Source organism: Leuresthes tenuis, unplaced genomic scaffold, assembly GCF_036924035.1.
Source record: "Leuresthes tenuis unplaced genomic scaffold, fLeuTen1.0.hap1 SCAF_14, whole genome shotgun sequence".
NCBI classification, from domain to species: domain Eukaryota; kingdom Metazoa; phylum Chordata; class Actinopteri; order Atheriniformes; family Atherinopsidae; genus Leuresthes; species Leuresthes tenuis.
In genome coordinates, this window is record NW_027325368.1 from 22,824,410 (window position 1) to 22,852,157 (window position 27,748).

General features: G+C 41.5%; 1 protein-coding gene across 3 annotated transcripts; it reads right to left on the reverse strand.

The window, feature by feature from the left end:
- Positions 1–416: 416 nt before the first annotated feature.
- dab1b (DAB adaptor protein 1b) lies at positions 417–27,583 on the reverse strand. Of its 3 annotated transcripts, XM_072364046.1 has the most exons (15): positions 27,372–27,583; positions 26,963–27,279; positions 18,186–18,325; positions 15,167–15,265; positions 13,229–13,360; positions 11,927–12,046; positions 11,501–11,539; positions 9,456–9,521; positions 7,872–7,931; positions 5,882–5,929; positions 5,588–5,696; positions 3,356–3,985; positions 2,935–3,053; positions 2,436–2,543; positions 417–2,094 (listed from the first exon to the last, which is right to left on the reverse strand). In XM_072364046.1, exons 2-14 carry the CDS (start codon positions 27,030–27,032, stop codon positions 2,457–2,459), a joined length of 1,719 nt encoding a protein of 572 aa, XP_072220147.1. In that variant the 5' UTR covers positions 27,033–27,279; positions 27,372–27,583; the 3' UTR covers positions 417–2,094; positions 2,436–2,456. The 3 variants fall into 3 exon arrangements, with proteins under 3 accessions (XP_072220147.1, XP_072220146.1, XP_072220148.1); XM_072364045.1 differs by having other exon boundaries at positions 26,963–27,583; XM_072364047.1 differs by lacking the exons at positions 7,872–7,931; positions 9,456–9,521 and having other exon boundaries at positions 26,963–27,583.
- Between the last annotated feature and the right edge of the window lie 165 nt (positions 27,584–27,748).

The following is a 27,748-nucleotide window of genomic DNA, read 5'->3' on the forward strand; positions in this document are numbered from 1 at the left end:
TTACTTAGTAACTTCTCAGAAATTACATTAGTGATAAACCTCTAAAATGCAGCATATTGCTCACTATCTTTTTCCCTTGTGAGAGTTTAGTAGGACTACCTGATGTGTATGAGCTATTAGCACATTCAACAGCAATGAATTTCCCCAATAAAGATAGCTTTAATAAACTTTAATCAAACATTGCATAACTAATACAAAGCAGTACATTGCTTTTCCTTCCTACCCCGTTTATCGTCTCACAACCCCTCAGATTGATCTCGTAACCCTTTCGAGATCTCGTTTGACTCCTGAGAGCAAACGCTGCTACATGACTAACTCGAGCTCGACCAGCTTGCAGCATTTCTGAGTGAAGGGCAACCCCTTTCGGGCTTGTATGGGTTTTGCAAACAGAAATAAAACCACTGATAACTGTGGGAATCACATGGTATTTTAATTGTGACTGAACAGCGGCATGAATACAGTGTATGGGGGAAGTCAAAGACGTACAAAATTCCCTTTTTCGTGACAATTCTTAATTCCATAAATAAACTTTACAAAATGTTTTGGACAATTTCTCTTTTGTCTCACACAAGCAGGGGTACAGTTACCATCATTATTGTAAGTCTAGCAGTTTATAGTGACTTCTATTGATCATATTATGCAAAGTGGCCCATCTTTCTGGCCATTTTAATTCAGTGAAGCAGACCTACAGTAAGTGCTTTGTTACAACAATGACTTGTTTACTGTATACAATGACCTGACAAGAAGAACAGAGACTAGACAATAAAAATAAACCCAATAAGGTAACAAAATGCGTTCTACAGTCTGTTATCATAATGGCATGATTCTGCTCTTCACTTATTCAAGATACCAAAAAGAGATATGACTCTCAGAGGCAAATTGTAAACAACGTGATCTCAATTGGTAATGTAGAATATCTAAAAGCTAAGAGACGCAGGAAAATCTGCCACTACATGTATTTGCGAAATAGAAGTAGCTCTTGTTCCAACCCCTTAATTCCTTTCATTTGTAAATTTGTAAAATGAAAGAGACAGGTACATTAGGCTTTATTCAGAATTATCATATAACACATATTCACAGTTCATTTCTCACCAACCAAAAGGAGGGCATTTCAGACATATATATAAAAAAACCCTGACTGAAACAAACAAACAAAGAAAAATGGCAGCAGAAGTGAAATAAATGTCCAGATGTCAAAAATGGAGGTGCTGGTAGGGTGTTGCTTGAGAGAAACACAGGTAGTTGGCATCCAAGAGGCAAGAGAGCTATCTTATGGCACAGAGGCTCAGGTTATGGGGATCGGAGATATTCTTATTTACAAAATAGATGTTTGGCAAACTAAGATGTCAATGTTGATGCCTCAGAGTCATTCCGATATCTGTAATGACTCGGTGTCATCAACTTCGAATTCACAGCTTATAAAATAAGAAAAAGAAAAATCATCGTTTCTGATTTGTTTCAGGCCTTGAAGGAAGCCGCGGTGCACAGTTCTGCTCATAGCTGAATCCGCTGGATCCACATTGAGTCTGTTCATGCAAATGAGTGAATCGGCGGAGCAACGTTATGGGAACATTTGGCAAATCCACCTGCTGTGCGCAGTCTTTGCTGGTGGCAGTTGACAAACTGAAGGTCAGCCATGTACAGTTTGATGCTGCTCCTCTTGAAAGTTTCCAAAAAATAATTTGCATCATCAAACTTGTTGCCCCCCCCACACACACATATCCTCACAGATATAACCTCATTACTTCATAACAGAAGGATGAAATCGCCTCCTGTTGTAGGGTTCAGTCAGAGATCAAAAGGTCACTTCCTGGTTGAAAGGTTAATTGATTGGACAATAAAGCCATAGTCTGCTCTTCATGCTGAGGACAGTACAGTGCAGTGTACGGCCTCTGGAGGAGAAGCAGTTCCTCGGATAGCCAGAACCGCCAAATATATCCTTTTAAGTTTTTAAAAACAACAAAAAAAAAAAAAAAAAACAGGGCAAGCCTGTGTAATCCTGCTGTGAGAGAAGCTGCTGCTCGCAGTCACTCATCTCTCTCTCTTCTTCTTTCTTTCATAAGCTTCAGTGTTGGCCTTGAGAGTTTCAATCTCCTAAAAGATGAAAAGGGAAAATCACTTTGCTGTTACACATCTCACCAGCAGGTGGAAACATAGTGCCTTGCCATCACCCAATGACAAGAGAGACATGAAGACAGATGAGCTGGACTGAGCCAAGGCCTTTTTGCAGTTGGCAGCAAAGCACTAATTCACGGGAAAAAAGAGATTTACTGACAGATGAAAATATGAAGCTAATAACAGACAGACGGAGAGAGAGGTTTATGAAAACAAACGAGACAAGGGAAGCAGCTTAGGCACGAGGATGACAAACAAAGACACAAGTGTCACAATATGAAGACAGCTGTTTAATAACTCTAGGAAGTAATAAAACTCACTTTCACACTGTCTGTTGTTGTCTAGCTGTCTTCCTGTGGACAGGTCTGATCCACAGGCTCAGCAGCTCCACTGGGCGCTGGAGAGTCCGATCTTGCATGAACACACTCCTGAGTGGAGAAAAAATGCAATTCAGTCTCATGTTTCTCAACTTGTTAGGACTCCCACATTTACAGTCTGAATATTTAGGAAAACGGTGCCAACTATGATTAGTCTGAAATATGATTTTGCCATATTATATATGATCTAATCAACACACTTTTGAATCACATTTGACCTTTAATGTTTAATTGATTTGACATTTTCCTCAAGAAGAAAAGGAGTGAACTCAATCCTGTTTGCCATAATCACATAACATCCCATACTGCATAACTACATGTAACACGGCTGAGAACAGATCATCCATGTGACAGTAATCAATGACAATCATGCCAGTCACTTGCTACATCTAATCCATGAATCTCATTGACTGATATGTGGTCCAGGCGGGCCGGCACTCACAGACTGTTCTTCCTTGGCGTTACCCTCTGGCTCAACGGGGGAGTGATCTGTGGGGGGGTCACTAGCCTGGGAGGGGGGGCAGTCTGAAGATGAGCTCTGCTGAGGGGCTGGAGTGGATGCTGCAGTGAAATGAAGATAAATGTCGAGTGAATGTGGTGAGAAAAAGAAATCTACATCTTGACCTTTATTTCTTGTCATCTGCTTTGCTGGATGTGTTTCATGTTCATCGTCTCAGTTTAGTGAGGGAATTTCAAGACAAGCCATTCAATAGATACTTCACTAAAGACAACAAAGCATCTGGGGGCCATGAATATCTGGGATGGAGATTTGAGTTTTTCAAACATTAAAAATAAAGGGGTACAACCGTTAATTTAGTCTAAAATGATATATAATGTAGGCTAAAAGAAATGCAAACACTTACGTGACTCAGTAGACGGTGATGTGGATGTACCTGGGCTCAGAGTCATCCTCGAGAGATCAAGATCACTACAGCTACCTTCTTCTTCCTGGGTGGCAGCGGTTTGTGGTGGCAGCAGCTGACAGCAGGCCAGTGTGTCCGGTACACTTATGAGGCCTGGGGTTCCACACCTGCTCACTGCTGCTGACGCAGTGCCTGCTGCTCCCGATGTCGAAGGGCCTTCCCCTGCGTCTGAGTCCGCACCGAGTCCTTCTTTCCCCAGGCTAAGCTGCCTCTGGAGCAGGGCGGGGTCAGCCGTGTGTTGGGGGCTGGTGATGGCTGAGGACGGGGCTGACAGGTCGCAGGCTTGGGGGCACACAGTGGTGATGGGTACCAAGCCTTGGAGCATGGCAGCTGGGATGGCATGGCCTCCCACGCCCACCGTCTGGGTCGGCATGTAGGCCGCCATGGCTGCCCACTGCTGCTGAGTAGCAGGGAAAATGTTGGCCTGACTCCAGATGACTGGCTGACCACCAGGGAGAACCTGAGCTACCTGGAGGGGCCCCTGCACGGGGAAGGCCAGAGTCTGAGCTTGTGCAGAAAACGGCTGCTGAGCCCACTGGGCTGCCTGCACGGGTCCCATGGTCATATAACCTGAGAGGAAAACAAGAGATGGAGGCAGAAGGAAGATAGGAAAGTAAAAAAGGATATTAAAGAAGGAAAAGGAAGGAAGAATCATTGTAATATGAAAACAGAATATGTAAGTTTAATACGTTTATATTCAATATTAGAAAAAGCTGCTCTACTCATACAGTTAGGAATTGTGAATTTTTGGATTAGCTTTTTTTTGTCTTGGTTTTTCTGTGTTTTGTTTCTATTCTGTTTTGAGTCATTGGTTCACATCCGTCATCTGTCTAGTCTTGATTTGTCTTTTACTCTCATGGTTTTTTCGTCCTTTGTCTTCCTTGTCTTTTCTCTGAAATTTTTCTTCTTTTTTTTTTAATCTTCCTTATAAGTTCTCCTCGGTGTATATACTCCTTTGTTAAGCTTTTCCTTTGTAAGATCCTCCCCGTTACTATCCTGAAGGTCATTCTCTGTAGTCTGTTTTTAAGTAGTCAGTTTTTGCCATCTGGTTTGTTTTTGCATTTAGTTTTATGTTTCTCAGTTTGGTTACTGGTTTTCCGGCTCTGCTGCGTTTTTGGTTTCTGTTTTCTAATAAATCACCAGTCAAGTTTCCATCTGCCTCTAGTCTGCCGATCTGCATTTTGGTCCTCGCCTCTCCACCACCACCAAACTGTATCAAATACTTGCTATGTTTGAGTCACACTGACAGTTATCTAATGCTGAACTTGTGCTGATGCAATCAAGGAGAGACATCTACCACCTACAGGGGCATAGGGTGTCAGATGTAGCTGAGGGGTGAGGTACCTTTTCTTGTTTGTGTCAAAACTGCCTGTATTATGGAACTTTTTAAATACAGAAAAACACCAAAAGAGAAAACATAGCCTGTCTGATTTATTATTTTTATTAAATCAGTAAGCATGGCAGCACAGCAGTAAGAAATCCTTTATATACTGTTTCTAATACTAGTCAGGTTTCCATTGCTTTGCAAAGCAAACCTGGAACATTTTTTTGTTTCCACTGACTGGTTTGAAGTGAATAACCTGAGCTGCATAACATAGGTTATAATATAATTTCCTTTTGAAATAAATAACGTTTTTTTTTAATCTATTTTAATTTTAATAGGTCATGTTGCTAGTGGCTGTAATTTAGTAGAAGAAATAATTGTTCTATTATCTAGGTAATATATCAAATCTGAGGATATGCCTAGCAGTCTATTTTTTGCCTGCCCAGACTGGAAACAACTGAGTCACATCATTTTAATCTTTGTCAGGTCAGAAGTTGTTTTTGTTGTCCCTAATGCAGACCAAGCCACCCGTAAAATCAGCATAAAACACCTCAAGCACATTCGTGGAAGTATTACTATTTCCATTGATCTGCTCATATTCTCATCTTCTAATATGAATAAAAAACAGCTATGGAAACCCAAATTCCATCCCTTTTTAGTGGAAGTGACAAGAGTTTCTTCTTGTGGAATTGGGACAGGAAGTCATATATGATTATCTTATGGATATACAGCTGATACTATTAATGGTAAACTGATGATATGATTTCTCAGTTGTCCTAACCTGTTGCAAATAGGATGATGTAACTTATTGTGGAAAATATGCAAGATGCTTGAGTGTGGATAGCTACCCGATGGCACGGAGGTGGGGCTGAAGGGGGCGTACAGCTCAGCCGGCGTGTGCTGCTGCTGGCGGCTGCTCCTGCTTGGGTCCAGTGTGTTGGCAGGTGATGGAGGCATCTGGGAGGAAACACACAAATGTCACCACTATCAAAGTCAGCTAAAAGTCACCGTGTCACACATCATGTCTGATGTCCAGTGCCTGTCATTTATGTGAGTAATTTAGATCTCCACAAATGCCCCCATGAAACTTGCATCGATTTAACAAACATAAGAGAGGGATTGGTTTTGTGTGAGGCACTCACCGAGGGAGGAGTGGACATGTCACCGAAGAGATCAAAGTGGTTGATGTTCTGTGAGTTGAACCATGGGATGAGGGAGAGAGAAAGAAAAGAGTCCAGTGATACATCACGCCGTGGGACTTCACAATCCTTTAAACCTGAATTTATCTCAATGTAGGGTATGGTGGTCGCATGGGTGGATCGGTGTGGCAAGTGAAATCTTTTCATAAAGGCAGTTTGTGCTGCGGATGGCAAGCAACAAATATCCCCTCATTTCATTATCAGATAATGGATCTAAAATTAATCTTTCATGGCTTGCTATAATTGAGTGGGTAAAAGGCTATTGGGTACTATGAAACAGACTCTGATTAGATATTCTTATGTCTGCCAATCATGAGAGGCCCCCATGAGAGCCTGGGTGGCTTTATCATGCTGATTATATTCTATGAGTAGATATATACACAGAGTGGGTGTTTATTTCATCTAATGAATGAAGGAGCTCCTGAAACCACCCAACCGAGACCATGAGGCCGCCTCCCCCTACAGGCAGATGTGACCCCCTACTCCACCCCCACCCCCCTTTCTGTCTTCTCGTCACCCTACTTAAAGGAGAGGGGGACATGGCTTATGCAAAAGGCTATGGGATGGAAAAGTTGCATGGAATGCTGGGACCATGCACAAGCGGACAATGAATCACTGTGTAAGCACAGAAATTCACACAAAACACACAAGATCTGCATGCTAAAGGTAAACACGAACAAACACGATACTGTAAAAAAAGAAAGAGAAGGGAATTGCAGCAATGGCCATTGCTGCTGACACGGTGTTTATGTCCTCCTCGTATAGGCTGGGACATAACAAATTATACAGTTTGCACGGCACTTTGAAACCATTGAGGGGCACTGAATGAGTCAGAATAGGGGGTGGGGGGGGAGAGTAAACATTTTACAGAGGTCTGTCCCTGCAGGCATTGACACACATCAGGGTAGCTCGAGGCTCTCACAAAGCTCCAACTGAATGAACAGACAAGCAGTAACACTTAAGAGATATGGAAGCGCTGCTACTTTAACTGGCATGGGCTGTTTGGGTGAGATAGCAACAGGGCCAAGACAGTTTATCTGTTTGATATGCTGAGCTACAAGCACACAAACAGCGGAGAGCAGGGAGTTTGCTGCCGCTGTTTCTGGAAGTTGGGCGGAAATTCTCTCTGGGTGAATGTTTAGCAACATGGGCTCGAATAAATGTTTCTCTTTCTATTAGCGATTTAGAGATGTAATAGCATGGTCACTGCACGGTGGTGAAAAACTGATAAAACCTATGAAGATGAGATGAAATCTACTTTCAGTCTGACGAGGAAAAAAAGAGGAAATTCAAAATCTGTAGTAGAAAATGTTTTCTTTCAAGATGCTACAAGTTGTACGAGTGTTTGTTGACCTTGAATGTGTGGAGCTGTGACTACACTGCATGCAACTCAACCCAACACCCACCTACAAACTTCTCATGCTCATCCTCTGAGGAAGACGAAACAGCCACTCCTTTATAAACAGTATGCAGCCAGTCCACAGTTCTCGTCAGACGGGACAAGCAAACAGACTTTTTTTCTTGACCATCTGGTCATGACATGGATTCAATTCTGTACAAGTCTGGATTGAAGATACAAAGCCTGCCAAACTAATTTTCTGTGAAATTGCTAATGTGTTACATTGGTGAACCAATTAATTATCTTTAACTCTCCAAGGTTTGGCATGACCAATTGCCTCGTAATCATCACAGCAAGCGAATGCACACTTAGAACATTGCCCGACTTGTCCGAGACTTGAGAAATGTCTTTTCGAGCCTCTTGGCAGCGATAGATGACAACCACTGATACAGCGAAGCAAAATATCGTAAAATGGAGGCTGTCATAGGTGGCTTAAGGCACTTCCTTCAAGAGGATTTTAAAGAGAGGTTTGCAAGTAGTGGAGTAAAAAAAAAAAAGAAAGAGAAGAAAATTAATAAAAATGAAAACACCTACAGTCATGAAATGACGTTTTGGGACATCATAGATCCCTTCCTTCTGCTGACTGGTTGGGACCTGCGTTAGATTGGACGTTGATGTAAGTCACAGATCAACCTTTAATGTTTTCTTTACCAGCTAGATGTTTAAAAACAGGAACTTACAAAAAAACTGAAGCACGTCTTTTAAAATAGAAAAACCTAACTATTTTTTTTTTTCAAAATGTACATTATCTTTTAGCTCAATGGGATTATGCAAAGTCTACAGTTGTGCTGCTGAATCAATCCTGCTTAAATCAATATTGATTGAAATCAAAGCTTGAAGGTGTTTGTGCTAAAAACTCTTGTTATTCTACAGCAGTCTATTCTGGTTCATAATTATATCAAAATGCCTCAGCTCTGGCCTTTTTTTGTTTATTTCCCTCACAGCCATCAGAGCTATTTGTTGCTCTTAACCCTGCTGCTCACCTCTCCAACTGCTCCCTCAACTGGTTAACTTTCAGTTATGTTCTGCCCCAAGTCTATTGATCTTGTTTCGCTCTGAGATCAAATGGCATGGCAAGTGATTAATCTCTCTCTCACCCTCTCTACATCTTTCATCTTCAGAGGGAGGCAAGATATAGAAAGGCAAAAAAGGGGGGATGTTAGGATTAAAGCATACGATAGGTCCCTAGAGTTCTCGATTATCCTTCAAATGGTCTAAAGCCAAAAGGTCATAGTGTTGAATGTATAAAAGGAACTTGGTTTACAGGCTGTAGGTGAACCATCCACACTGACACTGCTGACACTGGTGAAGACACTATCTGACATCAGTTAAAGCATGAAGTATCTCAATTTTTCATTTAAATTATCAAGAGTTTTATGAAGTTAGATTTTTAACAGCCTAAAACTTGTATTTTGCAAACTGCAGTCTAAGTCCTCCAGTCCCATCCTGGATTATACACTTGGTATCCACAAAGAAAGATGTATGCATGTATCCTTTTCCCCTCATTTTCATTGCTTACAGGTCACTCTCTTACACGGTATTAGATCAGTAATAACTCACTGCTAACGCTCAAAGGAAATGCTGCGGTATTAAAAGCATTCAACAGCCAAAACATGGAGTGGCTTTTATTGTGAGGCAGCAAGAGCAAATGCAGTGTATATTTTACAAGAGTAAGCACTAACCACATGCAGAAATGTATACATTTTTCATATTTTGACAATTAATTATTTAATATATTGTAGACACTTAAAGGAGGTTTAAAATCCAGAATTTAAAACTATGAGTTTGAAAACAAACTGATCCTTTTCTGACAAAGTGGATGTTTACGGTTGCATTAACTTTGTCTTGCCCTCGCCATGGTAACCATTGGTGTTGCGAAATAAATAAATAAAGTTAAATTCTAAAATCAGCTGACTGACCTCACTATTTTATTTACTTATTTCACTATTTTTTTTTCTGATTATTTTGAGCTACACCTCCTCAAACTCCAAAAATAATCTGCACATTGTAACTTCTTTAAGTACAGTACACTGTAGCCATACTGTTAGTATTGATGCCATCATCATCTATTACAGGGTAGGAAGAGGGACAAAAAGGGGGCAATGCTTGTCTTTGTACCTGATAAACGCTCTCCTCTGACTGGGGGCCACGGAGGGGTTCGTGTCCAGCCTCAAACACTATGTACTACAGAACAGGAGTCGTGGGCAAGGCATAGAGGTGCAGAAAATAATGAGATGGAAGGACAGAGAGAGAGAGTATGGAATGAAAAACAGAGAGATAGTGGTGGTGAGACATGACGGGAATAAATGAAAGCACGAGGGAGTGAATGGGGCGTCGAGTGGGAAGTGAAATGAGATCAGGAAAAAGGAGGGTGTAAAAAAAGGAGGTCATGGGAAAGAGAAATGGGGAGATGAAAAGAGAAAGAAAAAAAGAGTGAGGTGGGAAGAGGAAAGAGCACAAGTATAACAGGTCAGGCAATAGTTCAAGGCAATGTGGAGGTTTTAGCTAGAGGTTACTCTTCAACCTCACTATATGCTACTTCACAGAAAGGTCAGAATTTGCTTGAGATTTCAAATACGTCATTATTTCCTTTTACGTTGATGTAAAAAGAGCAATTTATGCATCTCAAATAAAACAGAATAAATAAGTTTGACATTTCGGGAGACGTTAAGCTGATGGATGTGAAGCTACCTTTGTCATATCTGCATAATAAATATTTAGATAGCAGCTGTTTAGCTGACAAGAAATATTTGCTAAGACCAGAAACAATCAGGAGAATAAAGCTAGCCAGGAATATTAGCTGGCCCACTAATCAACTTATTCTGGTTTTTGTCTTATCTATAGAAATTCTGATGTGTAAAAATGATAATTCCTCATTTTTCGAGATAAGTTGAAAATTTTCTCTTCTGTGAATGAGTTTAGAAAGTTACTGGTCAACTACAGCAGATACTAAAGCCTAGTTTATGCTTCTGCGACGTGGACCCCTACACCGTAGCCTGACGTGCACCTTCAAAAAATTTATTTTTCCAGTCTTAATGGCTGTATACGGAGAACAAGCTTGTCAAATCGGCCCGTTGACATTCGAAAGTATTGACTGTTCATCCAGGTCCCTCAGTGGGTGAACGAGTGTTAGAAAATTCACCCGTTCAGCCTCCACCGGTTTAGTGGTCGTACAGACCACCTCCGCAAACGTCTTCTCTGTCGCACTGCTCCACCTCGGTTGCCACTGTTTGCTGTTGTTAACTGTGACCGGAAGAAAAAGCAAGGATTCGGCTATAACCCCTGAAACCACACAAACACACAGCCACACCCCCCTAGCGGCACGGTGAATTGCAGAGCAACGCGTTTCCTCGACGCAGAACTTCCAATGATCAATGACAGCGTCACTTCCTACACCGTCGATGTGACGCAGAAGCATAAACTAGGCTTAAGAGAGAGCTAGTCTGGTTCTTTCTGCTGAGCTAAACTAAGCTAAGCTGTGCTAAGCTAAACTGTGGTTCCTGTCTCCAGTTGTAGCTTTAACATACACACACAAGGGTGGTGTTGATCCTCTCATCAAACTTATCAAGAATAAACATTTTTCCCAAAAAGTCAAACTATCCATTTAAATTTCTGGCCCCAGTCTGGAGTTTTGTCAACCAACATCAACATAAATCTGAAGCTGCAGATGGAATGACTTTATGTAAAACACACTACAAGAGCAAAGAACAGGTGATCTGGGAGGCAGTTGGACGTATCACTGAACATAGCATTCAGAGTAAGAGTTAGTGTTGTCTGTATTCAGTGTGAGCAACACAGAAAAAAATGTTCAGCCAAATAAATGCAGGGCAAAAAGGTGCGTGGGGTGGATAGCATCCAGTCAAATCAGAACAGACACAGACTCACTCAAAAATATGGTTTTACAACACTGCACTGGCAAAATGGGGGTTGAATGGTTGAACAAAACTGCCCACTAGGATGGTCTACTTTCTATTACTGGAATGGTGCAATATTATGAATCATTAATTCAAGCAGATCAGTGGCTGGAAAAGAAACATAGATTACGGATTACATTTTTTCCCCTTCTTTTGAAATTCATAGCTTTAAGTGTGAAAACCACTGAAGCTAGCAAAGTATCAAAGTGAGTAGTGTTTCGCTCTTGCTCTGAGTACCAAATAACCTACCTGGTAGACTGGGTCATCAACTTCATCTTCAAGGATGGTCTGTGTTTATGGAACAGAGGGCAGATGACACATTTTGGTTTTCAGTCTCATTAGAAAAAAATGGTAAGAGGATGAAAAACAGAATGATACTTTAATCTCTACATTTTTGTTTAAGGAAACATAATACAGACAGATGGTGTATTCCTTTTACTCATGATTTGTGTTTAGTATAGCACAGGCATACCAACACATACTGTATTTTCTGGCACATGTATTGGACTGTTGTGAAAAAAAAGTGTAGTCTATTTCAATTTCTTTATATCTAGATGTTCAGAGCACAAATCAGTGGTGCAAACAAACATAAGATGAGGAGTACTTCGGAGGAAGTTGAGTTACAACGTGTGATCTCGCCTTTGAATGAAAAATGGCAAAAAGAAAAAATCCTACCTGGTAGACTGCCTGCTCACACTGTTTGTCCTTTTGGGCCTTTTTTTCCATCTCCTCCCGCTGTTTAATGTCGTAGATGAGTGTGAAGAGGTCACGTAAGTCAAGGATGAGAGGCTCCGCCTGGGTGTGAGAATTGGAAAGATAGGAGAGAAAACAAGCAAACAATGAAATAAGGAAAGAAGTGAGCAGCAGATACAAAGTGATAGCTTCAAGTGATTGCTACTTTTGCTATCTATATTCCTCTGGATTTGAATGAAAGCTATTAAATGAGGGAGATCTAAAATACCTTAATGTCTGGTCAGCTACAGTATGCATCATCAACAGTTAAGTCCATTTGTTTCTACAGTTCTTAGGCGCATAGGGCATAAGGCACACTGTACAGTAAATGCATTACATTAACACAAAAAAAGTCTTTCAAAGGTTTTTTCCATTTTCTATTGGGGAAAATTTGTGAATTAATTTATAAAAGTAACGAGAGGCAATATAGATCTTTATTCAGTCCTGCATAGCCTCTCAATTTGTATGGGTATAAAATATGTGATAGGTAATTGTTATGGCTATGCACTGAATAATTCAGCCCTGTTCATGCTTGAAATAAACACGCACTTGTTGACCCTTTATGATCAGACCACAAATGAGAATAAAATACATTTTTTTCTGTATATGTGTATATGTATATTCTGTGTAGAATTGTGAAGAAAAGTCAGAAACTGTGAAAGCTGCTGTGGTCACAGTGAAAGTAACTTTACTGCCTGTAACTTTACTGCCTGTAACACATCGAGTACATCCGGTTATGGGGAAACAACTCTTTCTCCTGTCTTTCCGATGCATGCTGAGTTCTGTGATGTTACATTAAAACACCAGTTTTAAGAGTAAGAAATACAAGTCTTGGGTCACAAAATTTGTGGCAAGAATTAAAAAGCAACTCACAGGACCTACAGGATGGCTCCTAGTCAAAATAATGTAAATTCAATGTACCTGGCTAATTTATTTGGAATATCTAGTTTTTCCAGATACTAATCAACAAGTATGAAATCTTTGTGGAAACTAAATCCCTACTCCTTCAATGGGACCAAGGAAACATTTGCTTTTGCTCTGCAGGGTCCACATGCATCCCTCACCACTTCCAAATTAAAAGTGTGAATGATTGTATCAATGAAGTTCAAATCCATACTTTAAATCACATGTCAAATATATGAAAACAGGACGACTTGATTATTATTTTTTGGATATATAATCCAAAGCATTGCAATTTCAGCAGTTAGAAACTGTCCCTAAAGAGCTGTGTGAGGAAGTACTTACAGACTGTGCAGTCTTGATGGCCACAAACCTGTGGTGGCCCTCCTTCCCGCAAACATAGCCAAAAGCCCGGTGGTCCCTTGTGTCCTTGGCGATGTAACTGATCTCATGGACTGAGTGATGATGCAGAAGCACCTACATCACAGAAAAGTGGAGGTACTGAATCAACAAAGGCTTTGTGGGCTACGGTAGGTGACATCGAGCAATGTCACATCTACTCTATGTCTTCTTCCTCTTTAAGATCCAAAATGCAAATCCTGATCTTGTTTGATCTGATATTCTGCGATTTTAAAATACGACACAGCGCTGTGCACTGTGTTGGCAGACAAAGTAGGTCAAAGCCACTTTAAACATCTTTGCATATTGTTGAGCCAAATGCAAGCTGCTAACACAGAGTGAGCCTGAAAGAGAAGATTTGAGTGTGTTCTAATATTGATTACACAATATATGTCACTGATACTATAGCTGCTACAGAATCACAGAGCCTGTCACTGAGGATGTAATCCAGTTGCACAATGGTTGTCTGTGATGGCTTAAGAAGGAGAATGACTGAATTAGTGAGCATGACATGCTCCTGTTTCCAACATATACTTGATGTTGTGTTCAAAGTGTTGTTGATGGAAAATACATCCATCCACACAAAAGAGAATAATTCAGTTGCCATTTAGGCACACCCACCTGCTGCTCCTCTATTAGTAGAGATAAGCTTAAGCACCGGGGAGGAGCTTTCCTTTGAGTATTTACTGATTTTTAGTGGGGACTGTCGCTGGTAATGCTACAGATTAATGTAAAATACAAAAGTAATGCGACCAGTCTACTCGATTCAGCAGCAAATCATGTCAGCTTTACATAAAGTATTTCCATCTAAATGCTTGTTGACGCAGCCCATGCTGGAGTGATCCCCATTTCCACTGAAATAACTCAAGAGAGATATTAAGTATGGGGTGTTATTTAGTGCTCGTAATCAGTAAATAAAGATGAAGAGCATTAGGGGGCATGATTTCTGAAACAACAAATGAGCTTGTCAAAAGCCTGTGAGCTGGTAGGTCATGGCAGGAGGCTTGATTCGCTTTATCATTACATGGGAAAGACACAGCACTATTACAACAGTTGTGCTGAGAAGAGAATTGATCAAAGGCGGGTGTCATTTTTTTTTTGGAGAGGTAGGGATTGAGGTGGGGGGTGAGAGAGCGTAGACTGCTGGTGGTCGGACGGGAGTTGGCAGCTGTTGGACAAACGCCGTTGTGTAATTATCGTTTTAGCACTAACGACCGCTGAGGTGGAGCCACGGTGTAATTAGCATTAGCAGCAATGATCATTAAGGGGTGGAACTGAGAGCTAATTAGTGGTTAGTGCTGATGAGCAGAGTGGGCCTATCTAGTCAACGCTATGCCGCAGGACAGGGGAGAACCGGGCCCCTCAATCATACTTTAATAGAACAGCAAGCCCCCGAGCCCGCCAGAGGGGTAGAGGCCTGGATGGAGGCAGAAACAGCACAACTCTCATAACATCACCATAACATTGCTCACATTAGCAGACAGCCAGGTCTGAGTGATCTAAAGTAGGTCCTGCAGCATAACCCAATCACACTCGGATGTGTGTTAAAGAACTTTACTCGCAGTCATTTATCAAATGAAATACTCCTAATTTGATGCTGTCAGGTTAAATTTTTTGGGAGCTAAAGGCCAAACTGCTTTGTGGAGAATATATGATGGCTTGATTCAAATCAATATTGTAAGAAAATTCCAACTTTTGGTAAGTAGAGTGATAAAAACGTCTCGGTGTTGCAGCTACTCTAATATGTGAAGTGTGCCGGTCAGGCTTCTAAGATGGCGGCCCCAGCAGCTGTTGTGAAGTGAGCCGTGCAAGCGTGTGCCCTCTGGATGTCCTATACGGTAGGTTCACAGCTGGCACTGGCCTGCTCACTGACATGCTACTCACCCCTGATCTTTCACAGTAAATCTTGATCCCCCCAAAAGACACTGTCAAGAAGACTCTCTGCTTGTGCTCCCCTTTGGAACGTGCCGAGGAAGCCATTCCCTGCAGGAGATTAAAGGAGACGACATGAGGAGATGAAAGAGTTTGAGCACGTCATTAGAGACAGTTTGTCTGGTTCGCCTCTGGCTTAGGTGATTGTTACAGTAGGAGAGGGTTGGGGGGTGGGACAGAATTCAAGGGGAAGATTAGGGGTAGGTTGACAAGAGTTACATAAAGTTTCAAAGGACAGACTGTTATTTCACTTCTTTTCATAAAGCTTCAACCTCAGAGGAATTCACACATCGACTTGTGCAGGGAGCCTTTTTTGTACCGACTTTTTTTCCAAGCACTTTTTCTTTTCTTTAAGAAGATCTACTGTTCTTCAACGTGACATAACACAAGTGCAAGCTAACTACAATGAGGTTAGACTTGCTGACTGACTAGATTGCGTTGCTGACCGACTGGCTTGCTCCGGCAACTTCACATAGTGCTGACTGAACAACCATTCAAGCCTTTGAAGTATTTCTTTCCCATGGTTCTCAGCAGCTCCTTTTTCTTTTTCTCTTGGCTCTGATAAAGAAAACAATTAAAATTTCCACCGTGTTCCATTTGATGCGACCTGTGTGCTTGACATGTCTTTCATGGAACAACGCCTGGGAGAAAAAAGAAGAAAGAAGAAAGGAACAGAGGAGCGAAGATAAGAGAAGAAAGTCTTGCCTTCTTTGCTGAATTTGCCAGCAAAACTGCAGGTTGGGTTTTGATAATAAGTGACTGACCTCCTCTGTACATCATACTGAGTCAGAATCATCAGTGTCCTTAGAATTTTTACTCTAAAGCTTTTCTAATATTTTAAACCTGGCCATTGTGGATTGCATTAAATATCATCAAGCTGGGGTTTTTTTAAAGAAAAAATGACACTTTACATTCATGAATATAGAGCATATTCCTGCAGGAAATGGGGAAGCTGAAAGAATAAAACTCCAGGGGAAACATTAAAAAAAAGAACAAGTAATAGGAATAAGAAAGAGATGAAGTAAGTGAGAAAGAAGCAGGTGGGCATAAGAGTCGACGGATGTTGTCAGTCAGCCATTGGCTTCTCCATTTGGTGGATTAGTCCTGATAGCAGCAAGAGGAAGCTGAATAGGGACCCGTCCCTTCCTCTAGCCACTGTCCAGATAATAGCAGGACTGTATCGACTGCTCCATTGACTGCAACTGGCTGGTGTCTTGTTACTGCTGGGAGTCATATGGAGGGCACTACTTAAATGTCTGATCAAGGCAGTGAAAAAGTTGTTTTATAGGACATATCACTTGGAATGTATATGGGTGATGAGAAGGTTTGCCTTCTGGCTATACCGCTTCTCCAGTGGGGCTTCCCACACATTTAATCTCTAGGAAAGTCTGTGGGAAGATGCTTAAGAAGCCTTCCATTTGTGTCTTCTTATCGAGTGGGATGTATCACCTACAAAGACGCTCACAGGCAGCTTTTCCATATTCTTCTTGAAAATAAATCTGCTGTAGGCTCCTTGATAATGTAACAATCTTACAGGTTTACCTTGCACCCATCATTTTACATTATTTCAGCCTTGTCTCTGAGAATTTTTTGTGTTCTGTTTATCAGGGCCCATAACCAAACAAAAAACCCAGGACATGTTCTAGAAAACTCCATTTCTGACTGCTCTATTCACTACTGGGTCCTGGCCGCTGGTCCTAGGTGCTAATATTGGATTTGCCAAGTTTATTATTGGAGTTTTCCTTTGCAAGACTGGAATTTCTTTACTTCCACATGAACTATTACCTGTTGCTTCTGACTTTTTAGCTGGGTATAAAGCTTCAGGCATTTCTCATGGCATTTTTCCTTTAACTACCGTGCATACACATATGGAAAACACAGTTACACCTTTTGTAACTGTCATGTCTGTCAAGCAAAATCTGTGAGTGATATATGGCAGCCAAATAAGGTTTTTATAATATGTTATTTCGATAAGAAAGTAACACAATATTAATCAGCAAAATTATTTTTGAGCCACATACAAAAATCCTTATATTATTATCAAATTCGATGATGATTTGCAAGGTATAACATTTAAAATAGATACACAGGCAATCACCTTGGTGTGTGTGAATTGGTGAAAGATGCAGAGCACAAACCACAAGGGTAATAAAGGTATGTTTAAATAGTACAAACATTTTCTCTACTTCTATTCTTATATGTAGCCTGAGTGATTTGGGAGAGAGCTTGAAGAAAGGTGAATTATCTCCATTAAAGAATGCACACTTACTGTACTTTCAAGACTACTAAACCCTTTCATCCACAATCACCCATATCCAGACAACTTTTGAATGTGTGCTTTACTGTGGGGCAAAATTTGACCTAATTTACTCGAAAAATCTTTTAAAGAACACTGACTGTTATTTTTTCTGGGTCATGTTATCGCAGTTTGCATATGTGCCACAAGTGTAACATCACGAACTTTGTTGTAAAAATAGAGCGCTGTGAGTGACACAAGAAAACAGAAAGGAGACAGACACTAATTGACGGTAAGTTGGGGGGAATTTTCTTCTTAAGTGATATAAAGCTTAGTCTTTGGAACTGGAGTCAGTTTGCCTCAGAGGTTAAAAATATGTATGAATAAATGCAAAGAGCTTAGCACCATGCCAAATATAAAACAGCCAATTAGAGAAGAATTGGAATAATGAGGCGTTACCATTTAGCACAACATGTAAAACTAACCTGACTGTTGCTTTTACATAACGAAGAGCTATGGGATAATATGGCTGGACTTTCATTTGTTCCATCTGGTCAGTTCAAATGGAGCCTCAGTGAGTCACACACAGGAGAGGACAGCTCCCATGACTCACTCAAAAGACAATGCAGTCATGCCCGAGCATGCCTTTTCTAAATCAGACTGAGATGATGAGAGGGAGCTCAATGATGTCCCCACAGACACACACACACACACACACACAGAGGAAGTCTGCACCTTCAGCTTCATCATGGAGTCCTGGCACAGCTTGTCCCCGCGCGCGGCTGTCACCTCATCAGTCCCGATCAGCTTGGCCTTGTAGCGCACGCCATCTCCGCGGAAACGCTTGATAAGCCCCGCCTCACTGCGGTCCTGACCTGCAGTGAAAGAGTAAAAGAAAAAGTGTGAGGACAAGACATAAGAACATGGAAATGAAAAGCGAGTGATTACATGTAATGACAATGTGCTCGCTCAACACGATTCTGCAACTTTACCGTCAAACCCTGCTTGACGTATCGAGGCTCCTATGTGTGCGATGTGAGTGTGTCCCAGTGACTGTGTCTGTGCACGCCTGCATAAATATTTATAGAATGGGAAATGCTGATTGAATGGGAAATTATCAGCAGTGAGCAAAGACAGACCGAAAGAAAATTGAACTTGAAATTGGAAATGAAGTTGGCCAAAGCTGGTGGACTAAATGAGAAAACAACTGGAACATTGAGAGCACAACCGCCCCTATTATAATGCAATGTGGGCCATTCGGAAACAAAGAAAGGATTGAAGGTTTCAGGGTGGCAGAACGAGGGGTGATTACTCCTCTGCTGCACCCATGCCTGTAGTTCCCATGGGTGCTATTGGTGGTGTCAAACCAGCTTGAATAACCACTATTGAGAGGAATCCTCTCGGTCCAGCGCTCACCCACAATCCACCAGAGCCCTCCCTGCGTGATGGATCTTGGGTGGTGGCAGGAAGGTGGGGGAAGGATGGTGGGAAGGGAGGGGTGTCACAAGTGTGTGTCTGGATGGCCTCAGGCTTTATGCTGTCATCCTCTTCCCTCTCCCTCCCCTCCCCGTTGCTGATAATTCTGTCTCTGCAGTCGCCCTGACATCTCCTTGACACTGACACCTTTCTCATTTTGTCTCTGTGCTGTCTTACGACGTACTGTTTTGATTATGTGGATGCCAACCCTGAAGCGTTATCTCATATGTCTGAAATGCATACCGTGCCTTCAAATCTATTTGGGGTTTGCCTGTCGCAAAAACACAGGCTCCGACGGCATTTACACAAATCAAGGTTACCGGCACCTTGGAGAATTTTAACAGTTTTCAGGCCCCTTTCTCACTCAAATCTAGGTCACAAGACCAGCCAGTACATCAGTTAGTGACACACTTAGGAGACTGGCTAAGCTGTGCACAAAAAGACGAGAAGGTATACCAGAGTCTCTAACAGAGACTGTCAGGCTGTATTCCAAGACCACATTACATCCTAATGAGCTTATTCCACACAGCAACGCACAGTGTAGCCGTGCTGCATCTAACCAAATGGAATTTCTTCTTCCCTTCATGCAATTTCCAAGGGAAAATCAAAAAGAAAAATAGGAAAATTAGAAAAGAGCAAATTAAAAAGCTTCTACAGATGGAGGGAAAAGAATTAAAGTGCTTGTCTTAGCTATGCAACCCTCTCACTTATTCATGAGGGCACAATTCTCTAAAGGGGGGAGGGCTTGACGATGCTCAAATCATTAAAGTCTCTAAGCAAGTGCATATCAAATCTGGGTCTTATTCAGACTTGTTTCTCCGCCAGTGGATAATGAGTCTTCTATAGAGCCGCTGCGTACTTCTAAACATTAAGCAAGCTGGTGTGCACACAGCAGCCATGGAGAGACACAGACATTCAGAATGAAATTAAAACCTCCCAAAAAAGATGAGCAGTAGGCACATGGGTGCTGTTTCCCAAAACCAAGTAGGGCAGAAAGCGTGGACTGTTAATCATCATTGTCTAATCCAACCCTCACGAAGCATCGATAGTCTATTCATGCAGTATTATGTATTCCACCCTGATCTTACTGACTCATACACTAATGTAAAATGCATGCTGCTCCAGTTGCATTTTAAACACAATCGGTCCGATTCAGTGTAACTCTCGCAGATGAGCTCTAACCAGATGTTCTGTGCCATTTGTTTCTTTACATACAGCGTGCCATTTCTCTCAAATAACACTTCAGGAGAGATTTAGAGGTTTATGCACAGATCTTTAAAAGAAAAAAAAAGTATGCCTTGCATACCCAATGAGAGCCGTGACTCGGTGGCATAACTCATATGCTACGTGCTCTGGGTTCGGATCAAGTTGAGCAAGTGTGCTGTATTTGAAAACTTAAGAGCTGTGGGGCATGCTGTTTCATGTTGTTACACACTGCAGGATAGAAGAAGCAAGAAAGGAAAGGTGCATGTTTGTGTGTGTGTTTGTGAAGGGATGTGACATATATTCTTCAGGCTTTGTGGATCTGCAATTGCTCAATGCTGAATTGCTCTCAAATGATTTAGGCCCATATGCCCGAAACTCAGAATTTGTCTGACAGCAGGTCGCCTAAAGTATTGTTTACCGTGTATGTACCTCATGAGAGAACATGCCAGCCATTAGGGAGTCTTCTTGGTCTGATGTGGACATCAGGTAAATCAAATTTTTTGTTATAAACCTCCCCTGCATTTTCTGGAGTCTCATAGAAACTATTAAACTCACAGAGTCTCACAAAATAGAAAATCCAAAAATCTTCAAGAACGGACAAAAGGGGCAGGATGTCAGAGGGATTCAAGTCAAACACCGTAACCTCCCACCTGACTCACAGGCTATGCACCAGGACCATGGAGAGAACAATTACTGTTTGTCTTGCTCCATACTGTTCCAGGGCTCGTCTCTGATACAAAGTGGTGAATCCGTCCTCTTGCCTCACCAGAATGGGGACAGAGAAGGCACAGATGGCAACAGATGGAGAGTCAGAAGTGCCCCTCCAGATATAAGGACTTGGCAACGAGAAACTTTTTGTTGGGGATCCGGCATCGATGCAGCTTAACCTTTGAACCTTTCTGTGAATATATCTGTGTCTGCCTTTCTCTTTCTTTCATTAGCCCCCATCTACCAGTAAGCATCACACACACCATCCTGTTTTATATACATGAAATATGGAATGGAAACCATTATTTTTCTGTATATATACACAGCGCGTCCCTAAAAAGAAAACACTAGGTATGTTCTGTATGGTATATTCTGCAAAGGGGCGATGACTTCAAGAAACGGGAAAGACGTCTGAGGAATGCAAATCTGTCCCCACCATCTGCCTCCCCCATGTGCACAAAATAACTCTCATAAGCCTCGGCAAACACACAGATACACATTTACCAACATTAATAGCAACTGATGTTTACGCATACAACCGCACTGATGTTAAAATTCCCAAACTTTGGCACCAAACAAAGTATCAAGGCTTTGGTTAAATGACAGATTGATGACACAGTTTTTTCTTTAATAAAGGTCATCGTGTATATCATCAATGCATTCGAAAAATCAGTGACTCCCATCAGAGTTAAAGGGGAACTTCGGTATTTTTAAACCTAGACCTTATTTCTGGCATGAAATACGTTTATCTACTCAATGAGAACAGTTTGGCGAAAGTCGGTGTCGTTCGGAAGATATTTAGATCACTTGCGATCTGTGTATATCCATATAACGGGAAAGAGCAGTGCATAGAAAATGCAGCCTCTAAATATCTAAGTAAGGCATTACGTGTCATTATTTCACCAATACTTTAAGCCAAATGAATGAACGAACGTGTACTATAGCTCTGTTAGCTCATAGGTGCTGTTATGTGGCTACTTGCGGCTATAGGAGAGCTAAAGGAGGGATTTCTACACAGACACTCTACTGGGACCACTTCATCCACACGCCCCCCTGGAGCACAGCTTATTTACTCCTTGCTCTGTGACAGTGGACTAACTTCACATGGAGTTTGCTGCTGCTGGTTTTGTGCAAGATGGCAGGGTATTTATCAGATTTTGACAACATGAACGACGACTTTGAGTAAGATGGACGTTTTTACCTGAGTGAATGAGCTGTACTGCAGCAATGTGTGTCGATGAAGTTGTCCCAGTAGAGATGTGTGTAGAATTCCCTCCATTAGCTCTCCTATAGCTGCAAATAGCCACATAACAGTAGCTATGTGCTAACAGAGCAATAGTACGCATTTGTTCATTCAGCTTAAAGTATTGGTGAAATAAAGACAGATAATGCCTTATTTAGAGGCTGTATCGTCTATGCCCTGCTCTCTCTTGTTATATGGATATACATGGATCTTGAGTGATCTAAATATCTTCCGATGGAAGCCGACTTTCACCAAACTGTACTCGGTGAGTAGATAAACATATTTCATGCCAGAAATTAGGTCCCAAGTGTCAGCATTCAAAGTTCCCCTTTAAATGCCGTGTGCCGGTTTGTGTTTGGTAAAATCAGTGTTAGGATAGCGGCACCACAACACTATGGAGAAACTGACGGTGAAGTAGTGTGTAGAAACATTTCATTAGCAGCAGATTATTTGGTCAAATGTGGGAAACAGTGTTTCAGTGATTTACAGCTGTCATGATATATATATTATATGAAGCAAATACTGCTATGATGTTGATAAAACACTTACATTGTGCTTTGATCTAAGCTGGTGCAAATGGAGTTTTCTGTACAATTTTCACAGCTATTTATCTCCTATTTAGGGTGTAAATCAATTAAAAAAAGAGAAGGAAAAAAATCAACACAGGTGAAATAGTAGATAGCAATATTGTGTTTTTTCGCCAAGTTTTTTAATATATTCTTTTTCATATCGCTGTCATGAATGCTTTTGACCACAGCAACTGTCTTGTATTAGTCCAGTATTAGAATATGAGAGATAAATGGTAAATGAATGAGCTCTTTTTTATTCTATTGCTCTTTTCATACAAGGTCAGTGCTATATTTCCTTGAAAAGACTCCACAGGTTTTGAGAAGCTGCTTGACTTTGCTTGGTCATTAAAGTATCGTATTAGAGTGCTTTCAAAGAGCAACCCTGGCTTTGCAGGATCAGACATATGGAAACAGCATTGGGTTAACATGTGTTGATTTCAGCTTCATGATCACCTTCTGCCACATTCTGCCTCTGTACCTCAAAAGAATGGTGAGATGCAAAGCAGGTGTAACAGTCCAGCCTCAAACAGGAAGTGTGATGAAAGCTAAAGTTTAAATGCTGCCTCATCCCTGCCTTCCATTGCATGTCTGTCTTTTTAAATGACTCATTTCTTGTGCACAGATTACAGTGGGAGAGCAACAGTTGCTATGGAGATAGAGTAAAGTCGCACATGTAATGCAATTCTGTGGATGGGTAGAGGGGAGCTTTAGCTTTACATGGCAGACTATGCTGCAGTGAGGTGTGACTTTTGCACATACTTGTAAACACATCAGAAAGTGCTGTGACATCCCTGAAAGAATATTCAAGAGAGTGTGGCCACAGTCACATGAAATAGTCAGTATTCATGTCATGCCCATGATAATGTGATGAGAATAATGAGTATGGAAAAAACAAGCAGCACATAATGAATTAGGAGCTACAATTAGGGTATGGTGGTTAGCACTGTTCCTGGTTCGATTCTCAGCTGGGGCCTTTCTGTATGGAATTTGCATATTCTCCCCGTGTATATGTGGGTTTTCTCCAGGTACCCCGACTTCCTCCCACCATCCAAAAACATGCATTTTAGGTTAATTGACTGTTGGAGTCAGAGTGTGTATGCATGTTTTTTTGCTTAGTTTGTGTTGGCCCTGTGATAGACTAGTGACCTATCAAGGGTGTTTTTCTTGCCTCTCAGTCGATGTCAACTGGGATGGGCACCCAGCCCTCCACAGTGATGAATTGGACAAAGATATAGAAAATGGATGGATGATGCAGTAAAGGATAAGGCTGGAGTCTATTAGCCACAAAGGAAAAAATAAATGTTCAAAAGTACATTCAACAGGCCTGTGGCTGGAAAAGGAGCAATCGGTGGACACCTCCAGAAAAACACAGTTCTCTCCTGCCTTGTTCACACAGTGTATAGTTTTCCTCTCCCTGATATCAAATATACTAACAGCCTAAATACCACACTAAATTATACAAACAGGTGCATTTATAAATGCTGAAGTGGTCAGGGCATTGTCTAAACTTTTGCTCAAAAAAGTGTTCAGAAGGTTGGATTAAGCCTTAAATTCAGTGGTTGATTAAATATTATCAAAGACACAGAGTAAAAACACTGTTCAGCAGAAATTTCTAAATATTTCTTAATAGCCTGTCTCCAATAAAGAAAACAACATTCAAATCAGGAATAGGAGGAGGCTACTTCAGTGTTGGCATAACAGGTTCTGCAACACTGAAACATTCAAAGCCTGCGTGCAATGGCACCATACAATGCAGCCATATACTTTGTTTTCATCCATACTTGTTGACTTTAGGGTCTTCAGTTTGTGTATGCCGAATGCTGCAGTTCTCATGTGCTGATAACTTTGTCCAAAAAATAGAGTACTGTACATCACCAGCTTCAAGATTGTCTCAACTATTGCACATGTTAGCTTATCTCAACCCAAATTGTGCAGTAGGAGCTGCTGTCAGCTGCTGTTCACTAAAAAAAAAACTTTACTGTTGGTTTAACAGCTCAATAGCACTGTAAATGAACCCAAACTGGACAAGGTGCTCTGCACATGCTTTACAGATTCTGACCTGGGCTTCAACTTGGAGGTAATAGTAAAAGCAAGTAAGACAGAAGAAGAAGCCAGTAACAACAGAGAATAACCACAACTGATAAGTGCATCTTGATTTTTTAAAAAGTGTAAAGCACACAAAAGGGACAGAGCCATAGAACATTCCAATTCACTGCTTAACATGACACTTAATTAGCTGCCAATTAGACAGCTTATGAATTGTTTTGGTCCGTGTTGTAATAGGTTAACTGGAAACAAGTTGAAAAGGGGCACACTGCCACCTAGCTAAATTGGCATCCTTAAACTAAACAAATTCCTCCTCCATAATGGTATTCTGCAAAGACAGTGACCTAATTAAATCAGATTGTTGACCAATAACTTAGGGCTGCACGGTGGTGTGGTGGTTAGCATTGTCGCCTCACAGCAAGAGGGCCTTTCTCTGAGTTTTCATGTTCTCCCTGTGTATGCATGGGTTCTCTCTGAGTACTCCAGCTTCCTCCCACTACCCAAAAACATGCATGTTAGGTTTATTGGTGACTCTAAATTGTCCCTAGGAGTGAGTGTGAGCGTGGATGGTGTGTGTCTCGTTTGTCTCTGTGTGGCCCTGTGACGGACTGGCGACCTGTCCAGGGTGTACCCCACCTCTCGCCCAATGACAGCTGGGATATGCTCCAAAAAAAAGTCCATTTACAAGGCATCTACTTATATTATTAATCACTGAAGGTCAGAAAGGACTGATGCCACAAACTATGGTACTAAAATCTAAAAGTGGTTTACAGGGCAACTTGAAGCTTAGGGACTGACACTTGGGATGCCAGGCTTAGTAATATGATTGTACGTTAGCCTAGTGGTTAAAAGCGTCTGCCAAATGCATCAACGGAAAGAGTCAGAGGCACATAGTTTTAAGGTTCACATATTTCTTTTGTTGAATACACTTTTACCCCTAAAAAACTACTTACATTCCAGTATATTATGAGTTATCTTTAAAAAATTGATGGCTTCATTGGGAATGAACGGTCCTGTACATGTATGTTCCAAGGAAGTCAGACAATATTAAGAAGCATTTACCTTTGGTTGGCACTGGTTTTCTTCATGTTACTTGTTGACCAGAAGATGTTAAGAGTAGCGTCCTTAACATTTCAATCATACCACATTCATCTGCTGCTTCCAACCAATATGGAAATAGACTATACTATAATAGTGCTTTTCTGAATATACTATCAGCCTGATCCTTGGAAGAGTTCAAATAACTGAAACCACCACTGGCTATCGCACAAATGCTCTGCATGCATTTATGTTGGCCAATTTCCATTTATATGGATCTACATAACATCTTCACTGTTTGTGACAATGGTCCCCATAGCACTTGATTAACATGTTAAAGTCTGGGGCTGAGAGTATGTGCTGATCGCCCTTTTCTGATGAGCCGTCTGGCGGCACAGTAACTGCCCCTCACCCTGCTTTCCCCCTCCACTTAACTCAAATCGATGGGCCCTCTTCAAGCAGGGCCATTTATCAGAGCAATCCGACAGAGCCCGTGAAACAGCCACGGAGGACCTGGCCCCATGGCCTCGTTACAATGATCTCGCAGAAGCCAGATTTACTGGACTAGCAGGAGTGGCTTTTTTCATAGATGGAGAGATGACGGGAGAAAGAAAAGACAAGATGAAGAGGCGGAGGACAAACAAGGAAGCTTCCACCTCTTGCTCAATTTTGTCAGCCTCCTAGTGAATCCTACTCTTTCCATCCCTCTATGTCCTCCTCTTTACTACTCCAAGCCAATTCAGTCCCAATTCAATCTCCCAGTGAACACTCTGAGAATGCCTCGTCCTGTTACATTTCTTATGCTGTTTATCAAAGCGACAGGGTGTGAATTACCCTGTCCATGACACCTAAATCATAGTGCTACCAAACCCGGGGCTACATGGAATAGCTGTTACTACATCTGGATTCCTAAGATGAGACAGGGTGCCTCTCAGCAGGCTTGACTTGAGTGAAGCTTCTCTCCATGTTGTCTTGTGTTATTTTTTCTCTATCTGAACAAGGATAAAAATTCTGTTCACTTCATGCCAAACGCATGAAAGCTGCCAGTTTATTGCTGACATAATTCTGATTGTCTTTTGAGTATGCTCCCCAAAACATTGTATAGCAGACTCAGCCCACAAACTTATAAACACCATTTGAGCCTAATATATTGCATGCGTTTGCTATACATGATGGGCCTGATGTATCGCTGGTTCAACAACAGGATCTGTTAGAATCTGACGTACCTTTGATCCTCCTGGACTCCTTTCGTTGGCTGGTTTTGACACCCGACTGGAGCTCGGCCTCTGCTGACATCCTCCACTGCTGAGTCCCTTGTCCTGCTCACAGCAGATCCACCATGGGTTAGCAGCACACAAGCTAATCCTCCCAGCTCCCAGTGTCCAATTCACCTCCCCACTTTCCTGTTTTTTTCACAGTTGCTTTTTGATGAAGAAAATCTCTTTCAGTTCCATGGTGAGATGTCCGGTACTCCTCAATAAATGAAGACCCAGCATTGATAACTATGTTTCTTTCACTGTTGGCCCATGGTGCTTGAGCAATGCTAAACAAAACATGAAAAGGTGATTGAATTATGAACTGTGCAATCCTCTCAAGAGCAGCTTCAGATCAGATTTGACATCCTCTGGAGTGTACCTGAGTTCTCTCTGTGAAGGTCAAGTATCACATGGTCCACCGTTGCTCTTTCCTGAAGGTTCACCTATTGCTCAGCAGCAATTCCCCGCCGGGGAGACTTGGAACACTGATTGAATCAAATATTGTTCTTCAGAGTAGGTCAGGAGTGGATATCGTTCTTTGGTAGAGTACTTCAGATTCAGTTTGACAACCCATCACATTCAGTTGCTCTGAGCACTGCAAGGCAAAAAGACAGGAATGAAAAATGTTAACGTGGAGGTGGTTAAAAGAAAAAAAAATTATGCATGCCTCTTATTCACTCATTACATCATTAATTTAAAGAATGAAGTGGCAGGCAATGACTTAGCGAATCAACAAAGATGTTATTATCTCTTCTG